At 41.5% G+C, this 22,268-nt stretch overlaps 1 protein-coding gene across 2 annotated transcripts in view; it reads right to left on the reverse strand.

The window, feature by feature from the left end:
• Positions 1 to 22,268, reverse strand: part of LOC137320244 (arf-GAP with SH3 domain, ANK repeat and PH domain-containing protein 1-like) — a 417,474-nt gene that overhangs the window by 81,405 nt on the left and 313,801 nt on the right. For both annotated transcript variants that reach the window (XM_067982012.1, XM_067982011.1), the window contains exon 18: positions 6,236 to 6,327. In XM_067982012.1, coding sequence (XP_067838113.1) covers positions 6,236 to 6,327 — 92 coding nt within the window. The remainder of the gene's footprint in view (positions 1 to 6,235; positions 6,328 to 22,268) is intronic.

A 22,268-nucleotide genomic window follows, 5' to 3' on the forward strand; every position in this document is an offset into this window, starting at 1 on the left:
ATGATAGCAGTAAACACAAGATATCAATCTATTACCCTAAAAGTATTCTGCTATCAAGCTATATAATTACATAATGTTACATATACAGAGTTATGAATAACTTTTTTTCAACTGTGAAATTACAGCATGAAAAGCCCTGATACTTGGTTCTGATGCCAATCCAAACAGGAAATCTTTGTACTTGGAACTTAAAAGGGGGTGCAGGAATAGAAACACCTGGGGATATATGTGCAAAATCTTTGAAGGTGGCAGGACAGGTTGAGAAAGCAGTTAAAAAAGCATATGGGATCCTTGGCTTTATAAATAGAGGCATAGAGTACAAAAGCAAGGAAGGTATGTTGAACCTTTATAAAACATTGGTTCCATAAGACCAAAAGAGTTAGGAGCAGGAGTAGGCCTTTCGGCCCCTCGAGCCTGCTCCGCCATTCAATGAGATCATGGCTGATCTGATTTTTACCTCAACTCCACTTTCCTGCCTTTTATCCATATCCTTTGACTCCCTTGCTGATCAAAAATTTGTCTAACCCTGCCTTGAATGTATTCAATGACTCAGCCTCCACAGCTTTTTGGGGTAAAGAATTCCAAAGATTCACCACCCTCTGGGAGAAGAAATTCCTCCTCATTTCAGTCTTAAATGGGCGACCCCTTATTCTGAGACTACGCCCCCTAGTTTTAGATTCCCCCAAGGGGGGTAACATCCTCTCAGCATCTACCCTATCAAGTCCCCTCAGAATCTTGTATGTTTCAGTAAGATCTCCTCTCATTCTTCTAAACTCCAATGAGTATAGACCCAACCTGTTCAATCCATCCTCATAAGACAACCCCTCCATACCCGGAATCAACCTAGTGAACCTTCTCTGAACTGCTTCCAATGCAAGTATGTCCTTCCTTAAATAAGGGCACCAGAACTGTACGCAGTACTCCAGGTGTGGTCTCACCAGCACCATGTACAGTTGTAGCATGACTTCCCTGCTTTTATACTCCATCCCCCTAGAAATAAAGGCCAATATTCCGTTTGCCTTCCGGATTACCTGCTGCACCTGTATGTTGACTTTTTGTGTTTCATGTACGAGGACACCCAGATCCCTCTGTACCGCAGCATTTTGTAGTATTTCTCCATTCAAATAATATTTTGCTTTTTTATTTTTCCTCCCAAAGTGGATGACTTCTCATTTTCCCACATTATATTCCATCTGTCAAATTTTTGCCCATTCACTTAACCTGTCAATATCCCTTTGCAGACACTGTGTCCTCATCGCAACTTGCTTTTCCACCTATCTTTGTATCATCAGCAAATTTGGCCACAAGACACTCTGTTCCTTCATCCAAGTCATTGATATATATTGTAAATAGTTGAGGCCCCAGCACTGATCCCTGTGGCACCCCACTATTGCCATTTTGAAAATGACCCTTTTATCCTGACTCTTTGTTTTCTGTTAGTTAGCCAATCTTCTATCCATGCCCCAACACCATGAGCTCTTATCTTGTGCAGTAATCTTTTATGTGGCACCTTATCGAAGGCCTTTTGGAAATCCAAATATACTACATCCATTGGTTCCTCTATATCCACCCTGCCCGTTACTTCCTCAAAATAACTCTAATAAATTTGTCAGACATGATTTCCCCTTCATAAAACCATGTTGACTCTCCTTGATTGTTTTATGAGTCTCCAAATGTCCTGCTACTTAATAATGGATTCTAGCATTTTCCCAATGACAGATGTTAGGCTAACTGGTCTATAGTTACTTGCTTTCTGTCTCACTCCCTTCTTGAATAGAGGTGTTATGTTTGAGGTTTTCCAATCCGCTGGTGTACTGTGTCCAATTCTGGGCACCGCACTTTAGGAAGGATGTGAAGGCCTTGGAGAGGGTGCAGAAAAGATTTACTAGAATGGTTCCAGGGATGAGGGACGTCAATTACATGGGTAGACTGGAGGAGCTGGGGTTGTTCTCCTTAGAGCAGAGAAGGTTAAGAAGAGTTTTGATAGAAGTGTTCAAAATCATGAAGGGTTTAGATTAAGTAAATAAAGAGAAACAGTTCCCATTGGCAGAAGGGTCTAGAACCAGAGGACACAGATTTAAGGTGATTGGCAAAAGAACCAAAGGCGACACGAGAAAAAACCTTTTTATGCAGTGAGTTGTTATGATCTGGAATGTGCTGCCTGAAAGGGTGGTGGAAGCAGATTCAATCGTGGCTTTCAAAAAGGAACTGGATAAATACTTGAAGGGTAAAAATTTGCAGGGCTAGGGGAAAAAGCGGGGGAATGGGACTAACTGGATTGCTCGATGGGCCGAATGGCCTCCTTCTGTGCTGTAACCATTCTATGATTTTAATTCCTCTATGATGAGTTTCAACTACTTCTGATGGTAAAAACGTATCCCTACGTGGAAGTAGTTCTCTTTGGAATATAAGGTTGCTTGCCAATTTCTGAAAAGTGCTATGAACAATTTTCAGCCAAATTTATGGCACCAACATCATAAATTTTATGCAAGATTTGCACTGCATTGGCCTCCGGGAAAGGCCCCAGATTGTTAAATACTTCCCCAGCCCTGGTATTGCACCGTAGCAACTTCATCTGTAGTGAGAACCTAAAACCACTGAGATCCAGCACAGGATGGAAGCCTCAACCCTCTCCTGGAGAGAAGCAAGTAATGTGAGCAGATCAAATTCTTATCCTTAGTTTGCTTGAGACAAAAAAAGCTTCTTTACCTCCGACCTGAGTTGGCAGAATTAGTCAATAAATGTCCTGAGAAAGTTATTGCCTCAAAATGTGGAGGGGTTTCATGAAAATGAAGGAATTAACTGTCCCAATGCAGTCTTCCTCGTGCATCTAATGTAAGGAGGTCTCGTTAGTCTGCAAGTTTGTAGATTCTGTTCCCTATTGGTAGGTCTGCCAGTATTAGGGCAAACTGTAACACCAAGTTCCTGATAGACCATGATGGCACAAGTACCACTGGGAAGGAGCTTCTATCATAACCAGGAGTCCACAGAGTCAGTACTATGAATAACTTTCATGCCAAAGTTATGGCACCAAGAGCATAAATGTTATGCAGGATTTGCACTGGATATACTCTTTCCCTCTTTCAACTTATCCAATTTCTTGAACTTTTTTTTGCCAGTAGGGGAGGGGCAGGGTAGGGGAAGAAGCCAAGGGAATCCTGCTCTGGAGACCTCTTGAACTATATCTGCATATTAAACATAGACTTGCTTTGTTGCAACTTGAACGCCACGTTGTAGACAAGCTCAAGAGAAAACAGGTAAAAGTTAAGATTCACACATCATTCTGGTAGAATTTTCCATGGCGGTGGAAAGAAAAAAAACTGGAAGGTAGTAGTGGGTCTGTCAGACCCCGGATAAAGTTCCAGCAGCTTGTGGCAAACGAGAATACTACTAATAGGTACAGAGTAGTTATTACAATCATGAAAAATATATGTCCTAAACCAGGTGGAAGCAGGCTAAAATGCAATTCACCAGGTGTCAGGTTGGAATTTCTAACAATCACGTGCAATGCCCCAAGACAGGCTGTAATGAAAAACTGCACTAGGCAAATTAATAGAATGATTGAGGACTGGAGATACTTTTAAGTCTATAGTCAAAGTTTTTTTTCCCAAGAAGTCGAGTGGTGAACTGATCCTTTTCTCAGGGTGGCTTGAACCTGATGATGACACACAGAAATTACAACACAGAAACAGGCCATTTGGCCCAACCAGTCCATTTTAGTCTTTATCCTCCATACAAGTAGTAGTCCTAATTCCATTTGCTTAACCTGTTCCCATATCCCTGATCTACCTTTCCTTAAACCACCTATCTAATCTATTCTTAAATGTTGACATGGTCTCTGCTTCAACCACTAATTCACAACCCTCTGTATAAAAAGATTTCTCCTGCTCTTGGTCCTAAACATACATTTAAACTTGCATCAATACCCCTTCAACCACTGGAAACTATCTGTTTTTTTCTATTCTATCCTAACCCTTCTTCATTTTATACACCCCTATCAAATCACCCCACAATCTTCTCTGTAACAAAATCAGGCCCTTCAAAGCATGCCGCATCCCCACACACCACCTGGTGCGGACACCATCTCAGATACAAACTCCCCAGGACATTTAAGGTTCAGGAAGGTACACCAGGTGAACCTCGCAGCACAAGGGAAGAGGATCAAATGGAGGTCGCAGAAGGACAGATACAAGCTGGCCTTATAGCCCCAGACGTTACTCAGTGAGCTAAAGGCCTTCATGAAGACTTGTAAGAACGTGCTTGATACCCTGTAAGATCGGCCATAAGAAGTGCAGGACCAACACCTGTTCACTAGCGCAGAACGGATTCAGAGAATAGCATACCATCATGGAACACGTGACAACTCCTCTATCCCACGAGGCACCCATACCATCAAGAGCCTGTCACCACATATAACTTAATTTGCAGGGAAATAAAATAACAACTTCATTTCAACTTGGTCCAGAGTTTATTTGAGCAGGGCCATATTAAAGGTAGTAGCAGACACAATAATGGGCAGCATGCCAATTAATTTTCAGTAGATGATAATGTAGGCATGGTTTATTGGGCCATTGTATGGTAACAAATTCAATAAGACTAGTTATGCAGCATCCAGGTTATGGACTTAACTGAAAAAGGTGTCTATGAACAATTGCTGCCACAGTCTTCGTGGTTTGGGTTGCAATTACCTTGCATCTATTTCTTCCTCCTTTTCTGTTTAGGCCTGGGCCTCCTCTTCCTCTTAGTTATTTGTATTGCATGTGGAACATGCAACAGATGTTTGAGGTTGGAAAGCCTTACTGGGTTAAACAGAAGGATCAACTTCCTGTTTGGTCTAAGCAATGGAATTTTTTCCTTCAGCATACCTGCAGTGTGTTCAACAATAGTTCTGATTGAGACCTATACTTCATTATATCTGGTGTTTCTCAAGGGAGTCATCAGCCAGGGGTCAAGAATAGCCTTGTTCTCCTAGGAGCTATCCATCCAGTCTCTTTGATCCTTCAAATAACCCTAATATGGTGGATTGGCTCAAAACAAATGCATCATTAGCGCTCACAGAATAATGGGCACTGAATTGCAGGATGAGATTCCAGTGATCCAACACACCTTGGATATTAATAGGATGCAAGTCCTTGTAGGCCATTGGGCTGCTAAGGCCCTGGAAAGCCACGCGGGGGCCATCCACGATGCCCTCTATTCAAGGAAGTCCTGCCACCTGGGAAAAGTTTTGTGCCCTGTCCAGCTGATGCCTCTTTTTGGGAAAAATAATGAACATGTGGCCTCTTGTAAGTAAAGCCTCTGTCATTTGTTTGATGCAGCTGTGTGGCTTGGAAAGATCTTCTGGTGTAGAAGTTTAATGTAGTAGTCATCTTCACACACATAGCAAGACTCATCCATATGGTAGAAGTTCTTTGCTGATTGGCTTCCAAGCACAGCTCTCCGATAGCCTCTCCTGCAGAGCACTGGTGCTGAAGGTAGGTCTCTTTGGAATGTCCAGAAAGGACTGTCTGCATATGTAAATGTGAGTACTACGGTAAGGATAGTACGTATTAACGTCCAAGGTGTAGTCACATCTGCCTCTGAAGGTTCCAATGGTGTTCTTAGATTTAGAGGAGGAACTGCTCCTCCTCCTCCAAATCTAAAAACACCATTGGTATCCCTAAAGGAATCGCGTACTACTTTGCTTGCTGCACATGAAACAGCAGCTGGAAGATTGTTATAGGAAAAAGAGTTGTAAATGCAAAAAAAGCAGACCTAAAGATCAATAAAAATTAATACAATAATAATAATAATACTAAACCAAAACCTTTCAAAACCAACTCTGAAAAGTCCAACATACCTTTAAGAAGCCAATTCTTAAAGGCCAGGCTATTCAGACATTCATATGTACATTTTATATGAGTGAACACATTTGGGGTGTTGAGCTCCACGCTCAGGAAGATTCCGACAATCTGTACTCCAATTCAGCAAGCAATGGAACCTTGCAAAATCAGCCCTTATATTTACATGACTTGGAAATACTCAGACAATACTGCTAAATAGTGACATCAAAAACTAACAAATCATTCTGACTGGTTGGTAATTGGACTAAAACCAATACCGTGTCAACCATTACAAGGCTTGAAGAAAAAAAACCTCTAAATTTAACTCTATGAGCAAAAGAATGCCCATTTGTATTCCAGTTCATCGTCTTTTATTATTTCTAAATCACCGTACCTCTCTCAAATGTACTTACATGTCACTATTCGGAATAGGCTTTGATGATGGATGCGGCAGACTGGCTTCCAGAATTTCATTAAAACTGATATTTCCTACATTCTTGGCCAGCTGGAAGCAAAGAAAAATGTTTTTTCTTTCAGTTCTTCAAAAAGCCACAGTGCATTCAATGTCATAAACTAATTATTCATTAAAGGTGATAGATAACATTGCATTGATAATGTTTCAAAAGCCCACATTTCTAGCCCTATGTTATGCTAGAATCTGTTACAGTTTCAAACAAACCAGGTCTGGAATATATTACACCACCACTGAACTGTTAAATACATTTGAGGTCATTTTAAACACACATTTCAAAACCTATAGCCTCGGCACTCCAATATACAGAAACTGAGGCAGACAAATGAGACTGACAGTACAAACTACAGCATGTACATATTATATCAATACCTCATGGAAACATTATGACTTGTTCCAGACAATCTTCCTTTCAATTTACCTTCCTGATACAAATATAGTTAAATAATTTTTTTAAATACGTATCAATTCCACTATATCGCAATCAGGAAAATTGAATAAATTACTTTTTACAAATTAGTTAACAGATACGGCCAGTTAAAGCAATCTAGCGAAGGATCAACAATTAACAAATCAGGAACACTGCTAACATGTGGACTTAAATGTAGCATTGGGAGATGAGGATGGTATAAGGGTTGAGGTATTCTCAGGACTTTATAGTAAGCAAATTTGGAAACGGGTAATAATTGCTTGCAATCTAGAACATATAAAGGTGAGATAGGGATATTGCCAGCATCAGATGGAAAGGGTTTAAATCCCAATTACTTCATTATACCTCAATGACACAAATTGTATAATTTGTGCTGTTTTATTTTTAAAGTATAAAAATACCAGCTGTCGGCTGGTTAATTTGAGAAAAATGTTTTGTACTGGGTTTTCAATGACCCGTAATGGTGAGATATTAATTAACAGTAGTTAACTCTCATTTAAAGTAACTAGTTGTCCTCAATGGAGCAAAATCTCATATCCTGTAATAGTTAATGAATTTATGTTTCCAAAATTTTGTTAATAAGAAGGTAGTTGTAGATTGACATCGTCCCGTTTGGTCTAGTTATCCTTAAAAGCTAAAGATAGATTCCACTCATTTTCTTCAAGCTAAAATGGTATTTATGGTGAATTTTATCTGCCTTATGTAGATGTTACAACATGGTATCAGGCCATTCGGCCTATTGGCGATGGTCCTACATACAACCCAAAAAGTACGAATCACATTTACCCACCCTGTTCCCATATCCCTTCAACTCCTTTTCCTTAATCTACCTATCTAATCTAATCTTGAATGTTGACATAGTTTCTGCCTCAAGCACTAATCCGGGAATTGAATTCCACAGTTTCACAACTCTGTGTAATGAAGTTTCTCCTGTCCTCTGTTCTAAATCTCTTACATTTAGTCTTACATGGAATTATATACAATTACATAGAATGTACAACACTGAAACAGGCCATTTGGCCCAACATATCCATGCCATGTTTATGCTCCACACGAGTCTCCTCCCACCCCTCTTCATCTAACCCCATCAACATACCCTTCTATTTCTTTCTCCCTCATGTGTTTATCTAGCTTCCCCTTACATGCATTTATGCTAGTCACCTCAACTAATCCTTGTGGTAGCGAGTTCCACATTATAACCACTCTCTGGGTAAAGAAGTTTCTCCTGGATTCCCTATTGGATTTATTAGTGACTACCTTATGGTCTCCCCCGCAAGTGGAAACATCTCCTCTACGTCTACCCTATCAAACCCTTTCATTATCTTAAAGACCTCTATCAGGTCACCCCTCAGTCTCCTCTTTTTGAGAGAAAAGAGTCCCAGCCTGTTCAAACTTTCCTGATAGGTATGACCTCTCAGTTCTGGTATAATCCTAGTAAATCATTTTTGCATGTTCTCTAGCACCTCATAGAATCACAGAAATTTACGGCACAAAAGGAGGCCACTTAGCCCACCTTGTCTGTGCCGGCCAAAATAGAGCTATCTAGCCAAATCCCACTTTCCAGCTCTTGATCTGTAGCCTTGTGGGTTATGGCACTTCAAGTGCATATCCAAGTACTTTTCAAATGCAATGAGCATTCCTGCCTCGAACATCCTTTTAGGCAGTGAGTTCCAGACCACCACCACCCCCAGGGTGAAAAGATTTCTCCTCAGCTTCTCTCTAAATCTATCACCTGGTTATTGATCTCGCTGCTAAGGGTAATAGGTCATAGAATCATAGAATGGTTACAGCACAGAAGGAGCCTGTGCCGACTCTTTGTAAGAGCAATCCAGTTAGTCCCATTCCCCCACTCTTTCCCCGTAGCTCTGCAAATTTTTTCCCTTCAAGTATTTATCCAATTTCTTATTGAAAGCCACGATCGTATCTGATTCCACCACCCTTTCAGGCAGCACATTCCAGATCATAACTACTCGCTGTGTAGAAAAGTTTTCCCTCATGTTGCCTTTGATTCTTTTGCCAATCGCTTTAAATCTATGTCCTCTGGTTCTCGACCCTTCCGCCAATGGGAACAGTTTCTCTCCATCTACTCTGTCTAGATCCTTCATGATTTTGAACACTTCTATCAAATCTCCTCTTAATCTTCTGTTTCAAGGAGAACAACCCCAGCTTCTCCCATCTATCCATGTAACTGAAGTCCCTCATCCCTGGAACCATTCCAGTAAACCTTTTCTGCACCCTCTCTAAGTTCTTCACATCCTTCCTAAAGTGCAGTGCCCGGAATTGGACACAATGGGCTCGATATTGCCAGGGCTGCGGGTTCGTGGCGGAGGGGCTATTGGGCGCGTGGGTAACGCGCCCGGTGAAATCAGTCTGCCCTGCGCGCGATCGCAGCCTAATTGGATCCACTGACCTGGTCATCCGGGTTCCCCACTGCTGATCTGCGCGTCGGGCGGACTGCGCATGCGCAGTAAGGTCTGTCAGCTGGAGGAGCTCTATTTAAAGGGGCAGATGCTGCAACAAATAGGAAAAATACAGCATGGAGCAGCCCAGGGGGAAGGCTGCTCCCAGTTTAATGATGCCTCACTCCAGGTATCATTAGATGGGGTGAGGAGGAGGGGGAGGACAGAGATCTTCCCCCCGGCGGGCGGGAAGAAGCGGCCTGCCTCTGCCACCAGGAAGGCCTGACTCGAGGTGGCAGAGGAGGTCACCTGCACCACCAACATATCGCCCACCTGCATACAGTGCAGGAGGCGCTGCAATGACCTAAGTAGGTCAGCCAAAGTGAGTACACTTACTCATTCCCCTACACTCCGTCTGCCACATCACTGCCCCCACCCCACATCTCCTTCTGCACTGCCAACACTACTCCGTCACATCACGCCTCGCACCCACTCAAACCTCATCCTCATCTTACCTGCACTTACTCACCTCGCCAGTACTCATCCCGCCTCTACCACTCAACCCAATCCTCATACAATCTCATGGCTCTATCTCATACTCAACCTCTCATGCATCTCTTTCACAGTCAGCCTCACTCAACCTGCCACTACCTGTGCTGCAGCCACAGGGAATGCATCACATATGTGCAGTAGGAAGCGTAAGGCAAACGTGTCGTGAGCATGAAGGGGATGCACAAGGGTGTTTGAGGGTTTGTCATGGTTTTTACTTCTATTTCATTTCTGATCAACTCACATCACATATTATATTAGCACCACTACTGCCACATCTTTGCGAATCTTGTCTGGTTTGTGCAATAATGCCCTTTCCTGAGGATCACTATGAAGACCCACAGCTGATGCCACTCATTGTGTCACTGCAAAATGGGTGTAGGTGTACTTGCAGGGCTCTTTTGTGCAGACGACTGAGAGACGTCGGCGATGTCCCCGGTGGCACCCTGGAAGGATGCGGAGGAGAAGTTGTTGAGGGCAGTGGTGACTTTGACAGCGACAGGTAAGAAGATGGTGCTCGGGCCAGCCAGGAGCAGCTCGGCATGAAGGAGGCTGCAGATGTCCACGACTACATGTCGAGCGACTCTGAGCCTCCGTGTGCACTGCTGCTCAGAGAGGTCCAGGAAGCTGAGCCTCGGTCTGTGGACCCTGTGGCGAGGGTAGTGCCCCCTGCGAAGCATCTCTCTCTGCGGTTGCCCTCCCTCCTGCTGTGCAGGTGGATGTGTCACATCACTCTGTTGTGGAGCTCCATGTGTCAGAGGTGGACGGCGAGGCTGGTGATGCTGTTCGCCCTCCGAGGAGGTCATGACTGCAGCTACGGCGGCCCCCATCCGGAAGATGTACATCTGAGGGGGTCCGCAAGGTAGGTACATGTCTCTAGACCCTGGGGTAAGTGTGCAAGTTGGTGAATTTTATTGTCAGGAGGAGGGTGGTGAAGGCCAAACTTTGTCCCAAGTGACAGAGTGGCCTCCTGTAATGAGTGAGGGTCTCCCCATACACCTGTCAAATGGACCTTTGCAGCTGCCACAGGCTGATAGCTGCAACATGTCCATTGCAACTGGGAGTGTTTCCCCCAGTAAGGGAAACAGTCCCAGTTGTTTCTAAGATCCCACCCCTCCTGACATAGTCCCTTAATCAGGTCTGTTAATGACCTGAAATAGCAAGGTAAATACTCTCAAGTGGCACCCCGCTGGCTTTAATTGCCTGCGGGAGTCCCACATGCGGGGGCTGCGCGCGCACGTCGGCGCGTCTGTGGGGAACTCGGAAGTGGGCGGGTTGGAGCTGGGCTCCCGACTCGCTCCGGGATTCCCCAATTTTCGGAGCCCCCCCACCAGGAACGCACCCGACAGCGGGTGCTAAAATGGAGCCCTATACTCCAGTTGTGGCCGAACCAGTGTTTTATAAAGGTTCAACATAACATCCTTGCTTTTGTACTCTGCCTCTATTTATAAAGCCCAGGATCCCGTATGCTTTTTTTAACTGCTTTCTCAACCTGTCCTGCTACCTTCAAAGATTTGTGCACATAGACCCCCAGATCTCCCTGTTCCTGCACCTACTTTAGAATTGTGCCATTTAGTTTATATTGCCTCTACACATTCTTCCTGCCAAAATGTATTGCTTCACACTTCTCTGCGTTAAATTTTATCTGCCACGTGTCCGCCCATTCCACCAGCCTGTCTATGTCCTCTTGAAGTCTATTACTATCCTCCTCACTGTTTACTACACTTCCAAGTTTTGTGTCATCTGCAAATTTTGAAATTGTGCCCTGTATACCCTAGTTCAAGTCATTAATATATATCAAAAAAAGCAGTGGTCCTAGTACTGCCCCTGGGGAACACCACTGTATACCTTCCTCCAGTCCGAAAAACAACCGCTCATCACTACTCTCTGTTTCCTGTAAGGAGTCGCACAACACCAGGTTATAGTCCAACAGCTTTATTTGAAATCACAAGCTTTCGGAGCTTTGCTCCTTCGTCAGGTGAAGTGAAGAGATGCATATAGGCACAGCATATATAGTCAGAGAACAATGCCTGGTGATTACAGATAAAGGGCAGTTAGAAAGATTATCTGTATTCACCCTTTTTATTCCATGGGCTTCAATTTTGCTGACAAGCCTATTATGTGGCACTTTATCAAACTCCTTTTGAAAGTCCATATACGCATCAACCACATTGCCCTCATCAACCCTATCCACTCTGTCTAGGCCCCTCATAATTTTGTACAGCTCAATTAAATCTCTCCTCAGCCTCCTCAGTTCCAAAGGAAACAAGCCCAGCCTATCCAATCTTTCCTCCTAGTTCCTAAAATTCTCCAGTCCTGATAGCATCCTCGTAAATCTCCTCTGTACCCTCTCTAGTGCAATCACATCGTTCCTGTAATGTGATGACCAAACTGTACGCAGTACTCTAGCTGTGGCCTAACCAGTGTTTTATACAGTTCTAGCATAACCTCCCCGCTCTTATATTCTATGCCTTGGCTAATAAAGGAAAGTACCCCATATGCCTTCTAAACAACCGCTTCTATATCTTTTTTATAATGTGGAGACCAAAACTGTTTACAGTACTCCAAGTGTGGTCTAACCAAGCTTCTACACAAATTTATCACAACTTCCCTGGTTTTTAATTCTATCACAGTGCTTCTTGTTTTTATGGCCTTCTTAACCTGCATCGCTACTTTTAGTGATCTGGGTATCTACCCCCAGATCCCTCTGCTTCTCGACCCCATTTAGACTCTTATTTTCCAGCAATAAATTTCCTACCAAAATGTACCACCTCACACTTATGTATAATGAAATTAATTTGCCAATTACACGCCCATTTTACAAGTTTATTATGCCTTCCGGTATTTTGTTTCAGCCATGCTCAGTATTAATTATACCACCCAATTTGGTGTCGTCCGCAAATTTTGAAATTGTACTTCCAATTCCAGAGTCCAAATCATTTATGCAAATGGTGAACAACGGTGGTCCCAGCAACGATACTTGTGGAACACCACTTCCCACCTTTTGCCTGTCTGAGAAACTACCTTTAACCGTTACTCCCTGTTTTCTATTTTGTAGCCAGCTTGCTATCCATTCTGCTACTTGTCCTGACTCCACATGCTCTGACCTTAGTCATGAGTCTACTATGCGGTATCTTATCGAAGGCCTTTTGAAAATCCAAATTACATCTACTAAATTACCCTTGTCTACCCATTCTGTTACTTCTTCAAGGAATTCAATAAGGTTGGTCAAGCATGACCTTCCCTTTTGAAATCCGTGCTGACTATTCATGATTATATTTTCAGATTCTAGATGTTTTTCCATTACATCTTTGAGCAAGAGTTCCATTTTCTTTCCTACCAGCGATGTTAAGCTAATTGGTCTATAGTTCCCTGGAATTGTTTTATCTCCCTTTTTAAATATAGGAATCACACTAGCTGTCTGCCAATCTTCTGGCACTATTCCTGTTTCTAATGAATTTTATATATATGTAATAGTGCCTGTGTTATCTCTTCCCTAACTTCTTTTAATAAGCCTGGATGCAATCCATCCAGACCAGGGGTCTCATCCTCCCTAAGTTTGTTTAGTTTATCAATTATCACCCCCCTTTCTATCTTAAATGTCTTTATATTTTCTTTGATCTCTTCTTCTAATGTCATGTCCAGCATCTTAGTCTCCCTGGTAAATACTGAGGCAAAGTAATTATTTAATATTTCTGCCATTTCACTGTCATTACCTGTGAGTTTATCATGTGTATTGCCTTACCCTTATCTCTATCCTGATTTTTCTTTTGTTATTTATGTGTCTGTAGAGTACTTTACTACTTCCTTTTATATTCCTTGATTATTTAATTTTGTAGTTTCTCTTTGTCTTCCCAATTGTTTTTTTGATTTCTTTCCTAACCTTTCTTGTATGCCTTTTTTGTTGGTTTCAATTTTGCCCTTATTTCTTTATTCATCCATGGTGTGTCATTACTGGCTAGTTTGCTCTTGCTTTTTAGTGGGATATTTTTTGTCAGTAAATTTTTCCAGTTTATTTTCCCTATTTCCATTCACATCCCCTTAAAATCAGATTTTTTCCCATTTATTACTTTGGTCTTTCTCTTACTTATGTCCTTCTCAATCTTCATCTTAAACCTTATTATGTCGCGATCGTTATTGCCTAGATGTTCCCTTCTGCTTACTCCTCTTATCAGTTCTGGGCATTTCCCATTACTAGATCCAGCCGTGCTTCCTCTCTTGTTGGGCTTTTCACATACTGAAGAAAGGAGTCCTGCACAATTATAAAAACTAAATTCCCTGCACCCCTTTACCCACCTCTTCTTGCCAGTTTATTTGAGGATAGTTAAAATCTCCCATGATTATTATTCTATGTCCTTTACTCATTTCACATATTTCTTCCTCCACCTCCTTTTCACTATTAGATGGTCTGTAGTATACCCCTATTTGCATGATCGATCCCTTACCTTTTATTTCAATCCACATGGATTCTGTTTCTATCTTAATGTTAGTTATGTCCCTTTTTTCTACTGCCATTATGTTATCTCTAATTAGTACTGTCACTCCATTCCCCTTCTTCCTTCCTTATCCTTTCTGATTATGTTATAACCTGCAATATTTAGTTGCCAGTCCTGTTCTTTATGTAGCCGTGTTTCAGTTATTCCTATTAGATCTGGTTGCCTCCAGTTCCCCTGTTTTATTTTGGACACTGTGTACAGGGAGTTTAATTCGTCTTTAATAATTGTTCCTTTTACTTTATTTCTAACATTCCTTTTATACATCTGTTTTATAACTGTAATTGTTCCTTGACCATTTATGTTATCTTTACACCTTACCCTGACCTTTACACTCATCTCCTCTTTCTTTTATCTTTAAGTTTTTGTTATTGCTACCAGATCCGTCCCCCCATCTTGCTAGTTTAAAGCTTTATCCACCGCCCTATTTATCCTTTCTGTTTAGGAATCTGGTCGCATTTTGGTTCAGGTGGAGTCCATCCCAGCTGTACAACTCCTGCCTGTCCCAGTACTGGTGCCAGTGTCCCATGAAATGGAACCCCTCCTTCCCACATCACTCTTTCAGCCACACATTCACCTTCCTGATCTGTCTGTCCCTATGCCAATTAGCATGTGGCTCAAGCAGTAATCCTGAGATTACCACCAGTGAGGTCCTGCTTTTTAATTTAGTTCCTAGCTTCTGATATTCCTTTAGCAGGACCTCCTCCTTGTTCTTCCTTATGTCATTGGTGCCGACATGGATCATGACAACTGGATTCTGCCCCTCCCTTTCCAAGTTCCTCTCCAAGATGTCCTTTACCCTTGCACCAGGTAGGCAACACGCCCTCCTGAACTCTCGGTTGCGACTACAGAGGATGCTATCTATCCCCCGATTATAGAATCCCCTTTGACTACAACCTTTCTATACTGATCTTTCCCCCACCCCTAGGACTGCCTCATGTTCCACGGTGCCATGGTTAGAATTCTGGGCATCCTCCCTGCAGCCTTCATCCTTATCCTCACAGGTATCAAAGTACCTCGTACTGTTGGATAGGACTAGTCTGCGAGACCTCCTTCTCCACCTCTCCTAGGTTTCCACTACTCTGCTAACTAACAGTCACACTCTCCCTTCCTGCATCTGTGCTTTCCTCTGAGGTGCGACTGCACTCTGGAGTGAACTATCTAGATATTCCTCCCTCTCTCTTAAGTGTCAGAGTGTCTCTAACACGCACTCCAGCTCAAAGGCTCTGAGCCGGAGTGTCTCAAGCCAGAGGCATTTACTGCAGATGTGGCAATCGGGACAGTCCTGCTGTCCACGAACTCCCACATATTACAGTCCTGACACACAGCCTGTACTGCGATTTCTAGTTTTTATTTATTAATTATCAGCAGTTTATTTCTAGGACTAATAGAATCACTTGAGATCTAGATTATATTTAGTAAATGGATTTAGCTTGATTTCAAAATAATTAGCAATTACTTAGTCTTTTTTTATTTTATGTATTTTCTTTAATTTAAGTTTTGTGGGGTTCAAAACCCCTTAAATAAAATACATTTGAAGGAAAGGGTTAACTGTACCCCTTTTAAACAAAGAGGTTTGAAAACCTGCAAATGTGGTAAACCGTGTTCTCGCAAATCCTGTTTTTCCCTCACTGACGCTGATGGCATTGGAGAAGTATGAGTTTCGGGATCGAAGACATTGTACTGCGGATAGATATCTATATTATTAAATAAATAAGCTAGTTGGATAATATTGAGGTTTAAGCGTTGTCAGGCTTTCAAAACACATAGGCTTTTGGAAGCACAAGGTTTTCAGCATAGCAAGGGGTAATGTAAGAAAAGACAACAAGGACATACATCAAAGGCTTTGGATCAGGAAAGCAATGATAGGTGTGAAAAAAAAGCTTGGGCCTCTCATTGCTATCGGGTAATTTGTTCAAAAAAAACTGGGATTTGTAAACATCAAATAGTATTGCATCCAGCATATGGTCAAATGGTATAAGGAATGGATTTGAAGCCATTGAAACAATCAAAATTGGAGATGCAAGGACCATTAAGAATGTCTGGGCGTAGAAATGTAAGGGGCTATCTCTACATGAAAGGCCATAAACAGAGACAATAAAGGAGCCTTTAACAACCCATCGTTCGAGCACATGGTCTTTTCTACATCAAAGGGTCTCCAGTCACATAATCAAAGCCTAAACTGTCAATCATTTAAGTATGTTAATGATTGAGGCATGGCAACAGGGAGCGATTGGACAAAAAGAATGACCCTCCCCAATCCTATGTCCTATTGGTAAAAAAAATATAAAAAGACTATGGGAGAAGAACAGTGTCCTCTTCCACGGCAGCCATTAGGAACACACACTGCAGTTGAACATCACGCATGAAGAGGAGGTCCTCAAGTTCTGAAGGGCTGATCCACTTTAGGTCCGATGAGCAAAAGCCTTGGTTTAAAGGTTGTATATGTATTAATGATTTTAGTGGTGTGTATGAATTGTTAAGTCATTACATAATAATTAATTAATTGTGAATTATTAAGTGTATAGTGGGATTTTAATAAAGTAGTCATTTGTGTGGTTTGATTTTGTTTCATGAATGCTTGTATGAATGATATTAAATTACTTTAGATTAACAAAACTACCGTGAGTGAGGGTGACTTTCTTTGCTTGACTATTCATCCAGTGTCCAAGAATCACCCAAAATAAGGAATTCTCTACAGTTTTAAAAAGTTGATAGATTAGTTTATAGTTCCTTAGTTTAAATCACTTAGCACCTCCTTCCCCCTCTGCACCTAATTCCCACACTCACCAAATTCCCAGCTGAAAGTCCTCACTCTTAGCAATTCAATCTTAGAAGTTCACTCTGTGTCCTTCTCAACCTCTGTGCTTTTGCAAAGATCCTTATAACATATATCTTTCTGACACACCCTAGTTATAATTGGTTAGTCAACTTGTAACTATGGTCCCTAGTTCTTGACTCCTCAACTGCTGGAAACAGTCCTGAAGTAGGCTTGGTGCTGTGGAAGAGCAGAAGGATTTGGGGGTACATGTTCACAGGGCATTAAAGATAGCACCACAGCTTGATAAGGCTGTTAAAATAAAGTGAATAGAAGTCTAGGTTTTATGATGAGAGGCATCGAACATAAAAACCAAGAGCTAATGGTGGGCCTACAAAAATCTTAAGACCTTAATTAGAATACTGTGCAGTATTTGGCTCCGCACCATAGGAAGGATATTGGGGCTTTAGAGAGGGTATAATACAGATTCATTTGCATTCTCCCCCTAATTCTATACCTCTTAATCTTCTCTAGCAATCTCCTGTGTGGACTTGCCAAAGGGTTTCCTAAAGTCCATATACACTACATCCATTGCAACAACAACTTGCATTTATATAGCACCTTTAACGTAGTAAAATGTAACACTATATTTCCCTCATCTAGCATGTCTGTTACTGTTGGGTTTGTATAGGATATTGTCATATATCCCTATTGCTCCTTAAGTGAAGGTATTATATTGTCATACATCTTATAGCTCTAATACAAGTTTGAGGACTAGGAAACACTAAAAAAAAATCTGGTTAATACTTTTCATTAAATCAAGACAATGATATAATAAAACACACCCTCTACATAGAATGCATATGAGACTGGTATTGATTATAACTCACGTGAAAGATTCTTCATCAGGAGATCGCAAACATGTCTTGGCTGCTTACGCTAGCCTCAAAGTAGACTGAAGTTCTCGAGGAGCTCCAGTGTGATGTATTTTTATAGGTTGAATTACAGGACAAATGTGTGAGCCATAGGTAATCGCTACCTCTCTGTGTGTATGCTGTTGACACAGCTGCTATTAGCTGCTACCATTTGTTGTGCATGCCTTTGATGTCTTATCTCTCCCAATCTTTATTGCAAAAGAAACATATTCCCTTATCTACACTGGAGTCCATTCAGCAATCAACATTATTTCTTCACACTCTCCAATTATGTGGTAAAAGGCTGTCCGGTAAACATCTGTGTGTCTTTCTGAAGTGTGTTTTAACTTAACAACTCTAGCTCAATATTATATAATTCCATATAATGCCAACTAGCTTATTCTATTTAATAATCTTAGTTATATCTTCAAAGATTCTGAGATTTGTCAAGCATGATCATCCCTTTTGATATCCATGCTGACTACTTCTAACTATTTTCTCTTTACCTAAATGCATGGTAATTTCATCCTTAATTAAAGGCTTTAGAAATTTCCCTACCACTAACTAACTGGCCTGTAATTACCCAGATTAACTGTCTCCTTTTTAAAAAATGGGTACCACATCCGCCACTCTCCAGTCCTCCGGTACACGTCCACTCTCAATAGAACCCTGAAATATAATTTCTAGGGCCTCTGCAATATCCTCCCTCAAGATCCTAGGATGTATCGTTTCAGGCTGTGGCGCTTTGTCTTCCTTTAGTTTAACTAACATCTAAAATGTTCACCTTACCCATCATTATATCATGCCTCTTACTCTCAACCACTTTAGGATTCACCTCCTCTCAGATACCCTAGTCTTCAGTAAAAACCGATGCAAAGTATTTACGAATTACTTCTGTCATTTTTTAAATCAACTGTAAATTGACAATCCTCTCCTTTCATGGGTCTTACCTTATCTTTAATAATTCCCTTTTTACTGATATACTTGTAAAATTAGCGTTCCTTTTTAATGTTTTATGACATTTATTTCCTCATACTCCATCTTAAGCTTTCCATATCCCACACTTAACCTAGTTCTTATTTTCTCATACTCTTCTTTAGTTTTTTCATTATTATTCTTATAGCCCTCAGTCACTCCTCTTCAATTTTAATTGACTTCTAATCTCTATTTATCTGTCATCCTAAACCATTAGTAATTTCCATTTTTTTGATGAATATACTTACTCTGTATCTCCGCAATCTCTTTTTTAAAAAACATCACACTGTTGCTCCACAGGCCTGTGCACTAATTTCTCCTTCAACCTCACCTCAGCTAGCTTGCTCGTCTTTCTTAAATTTCCCTAATCCAATCTGTTGTTCTAGATTTTGTACTGACTTCTTTTTCTTTCTTGTTGAACCTTAAACCGTACCATATTGTGGCCACTACTTCCCACATTTAGCTACTCTATTTAACTACTCTACCAACTGCCCCACCCTTGTAGGCCTTAGAAATAGGAGTACTAGTAGGTCATACGGCCCTCGAGCCTGCTCCGCCATTTAATAAGATCATGATTATCTTCTACCTCAACTCCACTTTCTCGCCCTAGACCCATGTCCCTTGATTCCCTTAGTGACCAAATATCCATTGATCCCAGTCTTGAATATACTCAATGATTGAGCAGCCACAGCCCTCTGGGGTAGAGAATTCCAAAGATTCACAACACTCTGAAGAATTTTTTCTAATCTCGGTCCTAAATGGCCGACCCCTTATCTTGAGACTATGACCCCTAGTTCTAGACTCTCCAGCTAGGGGAAACTGCCTCTCAGTATCTACCCTGTCAAGCCCCCTCGGAATCTTGTATGTTTCAATGAGATCACCCCTCATTCTTCCAAACTCCACAGAATATAGGCCCATTCTACTCAATCTCTCCTCATAGGACAACCCTCTCATCCCAGGAATCAATCTAGTGAACCTTCGTTGCATCCCCTCTAAGGCAAGTATATCCTTCCTTAGGTAAGGACACCAAAACTGTACACAGTACTCCAGGTGTGGTCTCACTTGAGCCCTATATAATTGCAGCAAGACCTCTTTACTCTAATACTCCAACCCCCTTGCAATAAAGGCTAACATACCATTTGCCTTCCTAATTGCTTGCTGTACCTACATGTTAACTTTCTGTGATTCATGTACAAGGACATCCAAATCCCTCTGACTACCAACATTTCTTAGTCTCTCACCTTTAAAAAAAATATTCTACTTTTCTATTCTTCCTACAAAGTGGATAACCTCACATTTCCCCACATTATACTCCATCTGCCACTTTTTCACCCGTTCACTTAACCTGTCTATATCCCTTTGCAGTCTGTTTATGTCCTCCTCACAGCTTACTTTCCCACCGAGCTTGGTATCGTAGGCAAACTTGGATACATTAAACTTGGTCCCCTCATCTAAGTCATTGATATATATTGTAAACAGCTGAGGCCCAAGCACTGATCCTTGCGGCACCTCACTCGTTACTGCCGTACTGCTTGAGGAAATAGTCCTGCACACGTTTTAGAACCCCATTCCCTTTTCTCCATTTACTTCCCCTCTATCCCCGTCAACAAATGGATAATTAAAATCTCCCAGAACAATCATTTTGATATTCTGACTCATCTCTAATCTGACGGCATATTTCCTCTTCTATTTCCTTCCCACAATTTGGAGGTCTGTAATATACCCATCTAATGTAACATGGCCTTTTTTAATCTTTCAGCTCCAACCATATTGACCATGTCTGTACCCCTTCCTTGTTCACATCAACCCTCTCTACAGCATTTATTCCTTCTTTTATCAATATTCTCACTCCACCTATTTTCTTATCTTTTCTATCCCTCTAAATATATTATATGCCGATGATTATTTTCCATTCACTGTTGGTTTGCAGCCAGGTTTTTGTTGATGTCTTCAAGTCTAGGTCTTCCTGTAAAATCTGTTTTTCTCCACAGATGCTGCCTGATTTACTGAGTATATCCAGCATTCTCTGTTTTTCCTGTAATTTAATTGCTTCCAGTTCCCTTAGTTTATTTCCCACATTCTGAGCACTGAAACACTTCTTTTTGCTTTTTTAAAAAAATAAACACTACTCCTTTTCTCCTGATATTTCTGTCTAAGTTAGTTCCTGTTTATAACTAGTCCATTGGATTGGTATTTTAGACTATTGTGAACTAGAGTAAGAGGTTAGTCAGCAGGCTTTGTAATTCTATGGCTGCAGACACCAAAGTGTGAAGTAGCTCAGATACCTGATTATGTGCATTACATTCACATTACCAATCCAAAGGCCTTTTTCAGGACATTGGGGTAACACTTCTACTGTGCACTATTTCCAAACATTGGCACGTGATTAACTACACACTGGTCCACCAGAGGGATGTCGAAGATGTTAAGAGCACACCTGTCATGAGGGGAGCCAAGTGTTGAATGGACCACAGACTCATCCGAGCAAAAGCTGATCTCCAGATAGCTCTATTTCTAAGACCACAAGTAAAAAAAAAGTCTCAAAACTTAAAGCAGCAGGAATAGAAAATCAGCTCTGTCAAGCTGTGGAAGATCATTTTCGCACTGTAAACAAAGCTTCTAGCAACATTAAAATGGACTGAAAAACTTCAGGGATGCCTTATACTCTGCAGCCAGTAAGAACACGGCCAAAAACCAGAAATCACCAAGATTGGTTTGATGAGAACTACACAGCGATCACTGAATTGCTCTGAGAAACAATCCCTTTACCAAGCATGGTTGAAAGCGCAGTCATTAACATAAGGAAAGCTGCATATAATAAGTATGAGTGCCATGCAGGAAAAGTGATGGAGCGACAAAGTTTAGGAAATCCACATATCTGCCGACACGCATAATGTGAAGGTTTTATGAGGCACTGCGAACCATCTATGGTCCCTTGTCTGGAGGCACCATGCCCCTAATGGAGTGTTGATGGTTCCACCTTGTTGACTGACAACACCCAAATCTTGGACAGATAGACTAACCATTTTAAGAATCTAGTAAACCCAAAGTCCAGCATAGTAAATGAAGACATAGATCAACCACCTCAAAGTCCGATCATAGTGTCTCTTGCTGAAGAACCTTCATTGCCTGAGACCATTAAGGCTATCAAGTCTCTCTCCAGTGGCAAGGCATCAGATTCCAATACTTTACCTGCTGAGATATATCAAGCTGGAGAACACCAGTCTCTGACTGATGTGGCAAAAATAAATCATCCCGCAAGAGTATAGAGATGCATTCATTATCCATCTATTCAAACACGAGGGCAGTAGATACGTATGACAATCATTGAGTAATTTCCCTATTAGTCATCGCAGGGAAAATCCTTCCTAGGATTATCCTAAATTGTTACATCGAGCATGTAGTGGAGAAATTCTTGCCCGACAGCCAGTGTGGATTTAGAAAAGGCAGAGGTAC

This window comes from Heptranchias perlo, chromosome 3, assembly GCF_035084215.1.
Source record: "Heptranchias perlo isolate sHepPer1 chromosome 3, sHepPer1.hap1, whole genome shotgun sequence".
Classification (NCBI taxonomy): domain Eukaryota; kingdom Metazoa; phylum Chordata; class Chondrichthyes; order Hexanchiformes; family Hexanchidae; genus Heptranchias; species Heptranchias perlo.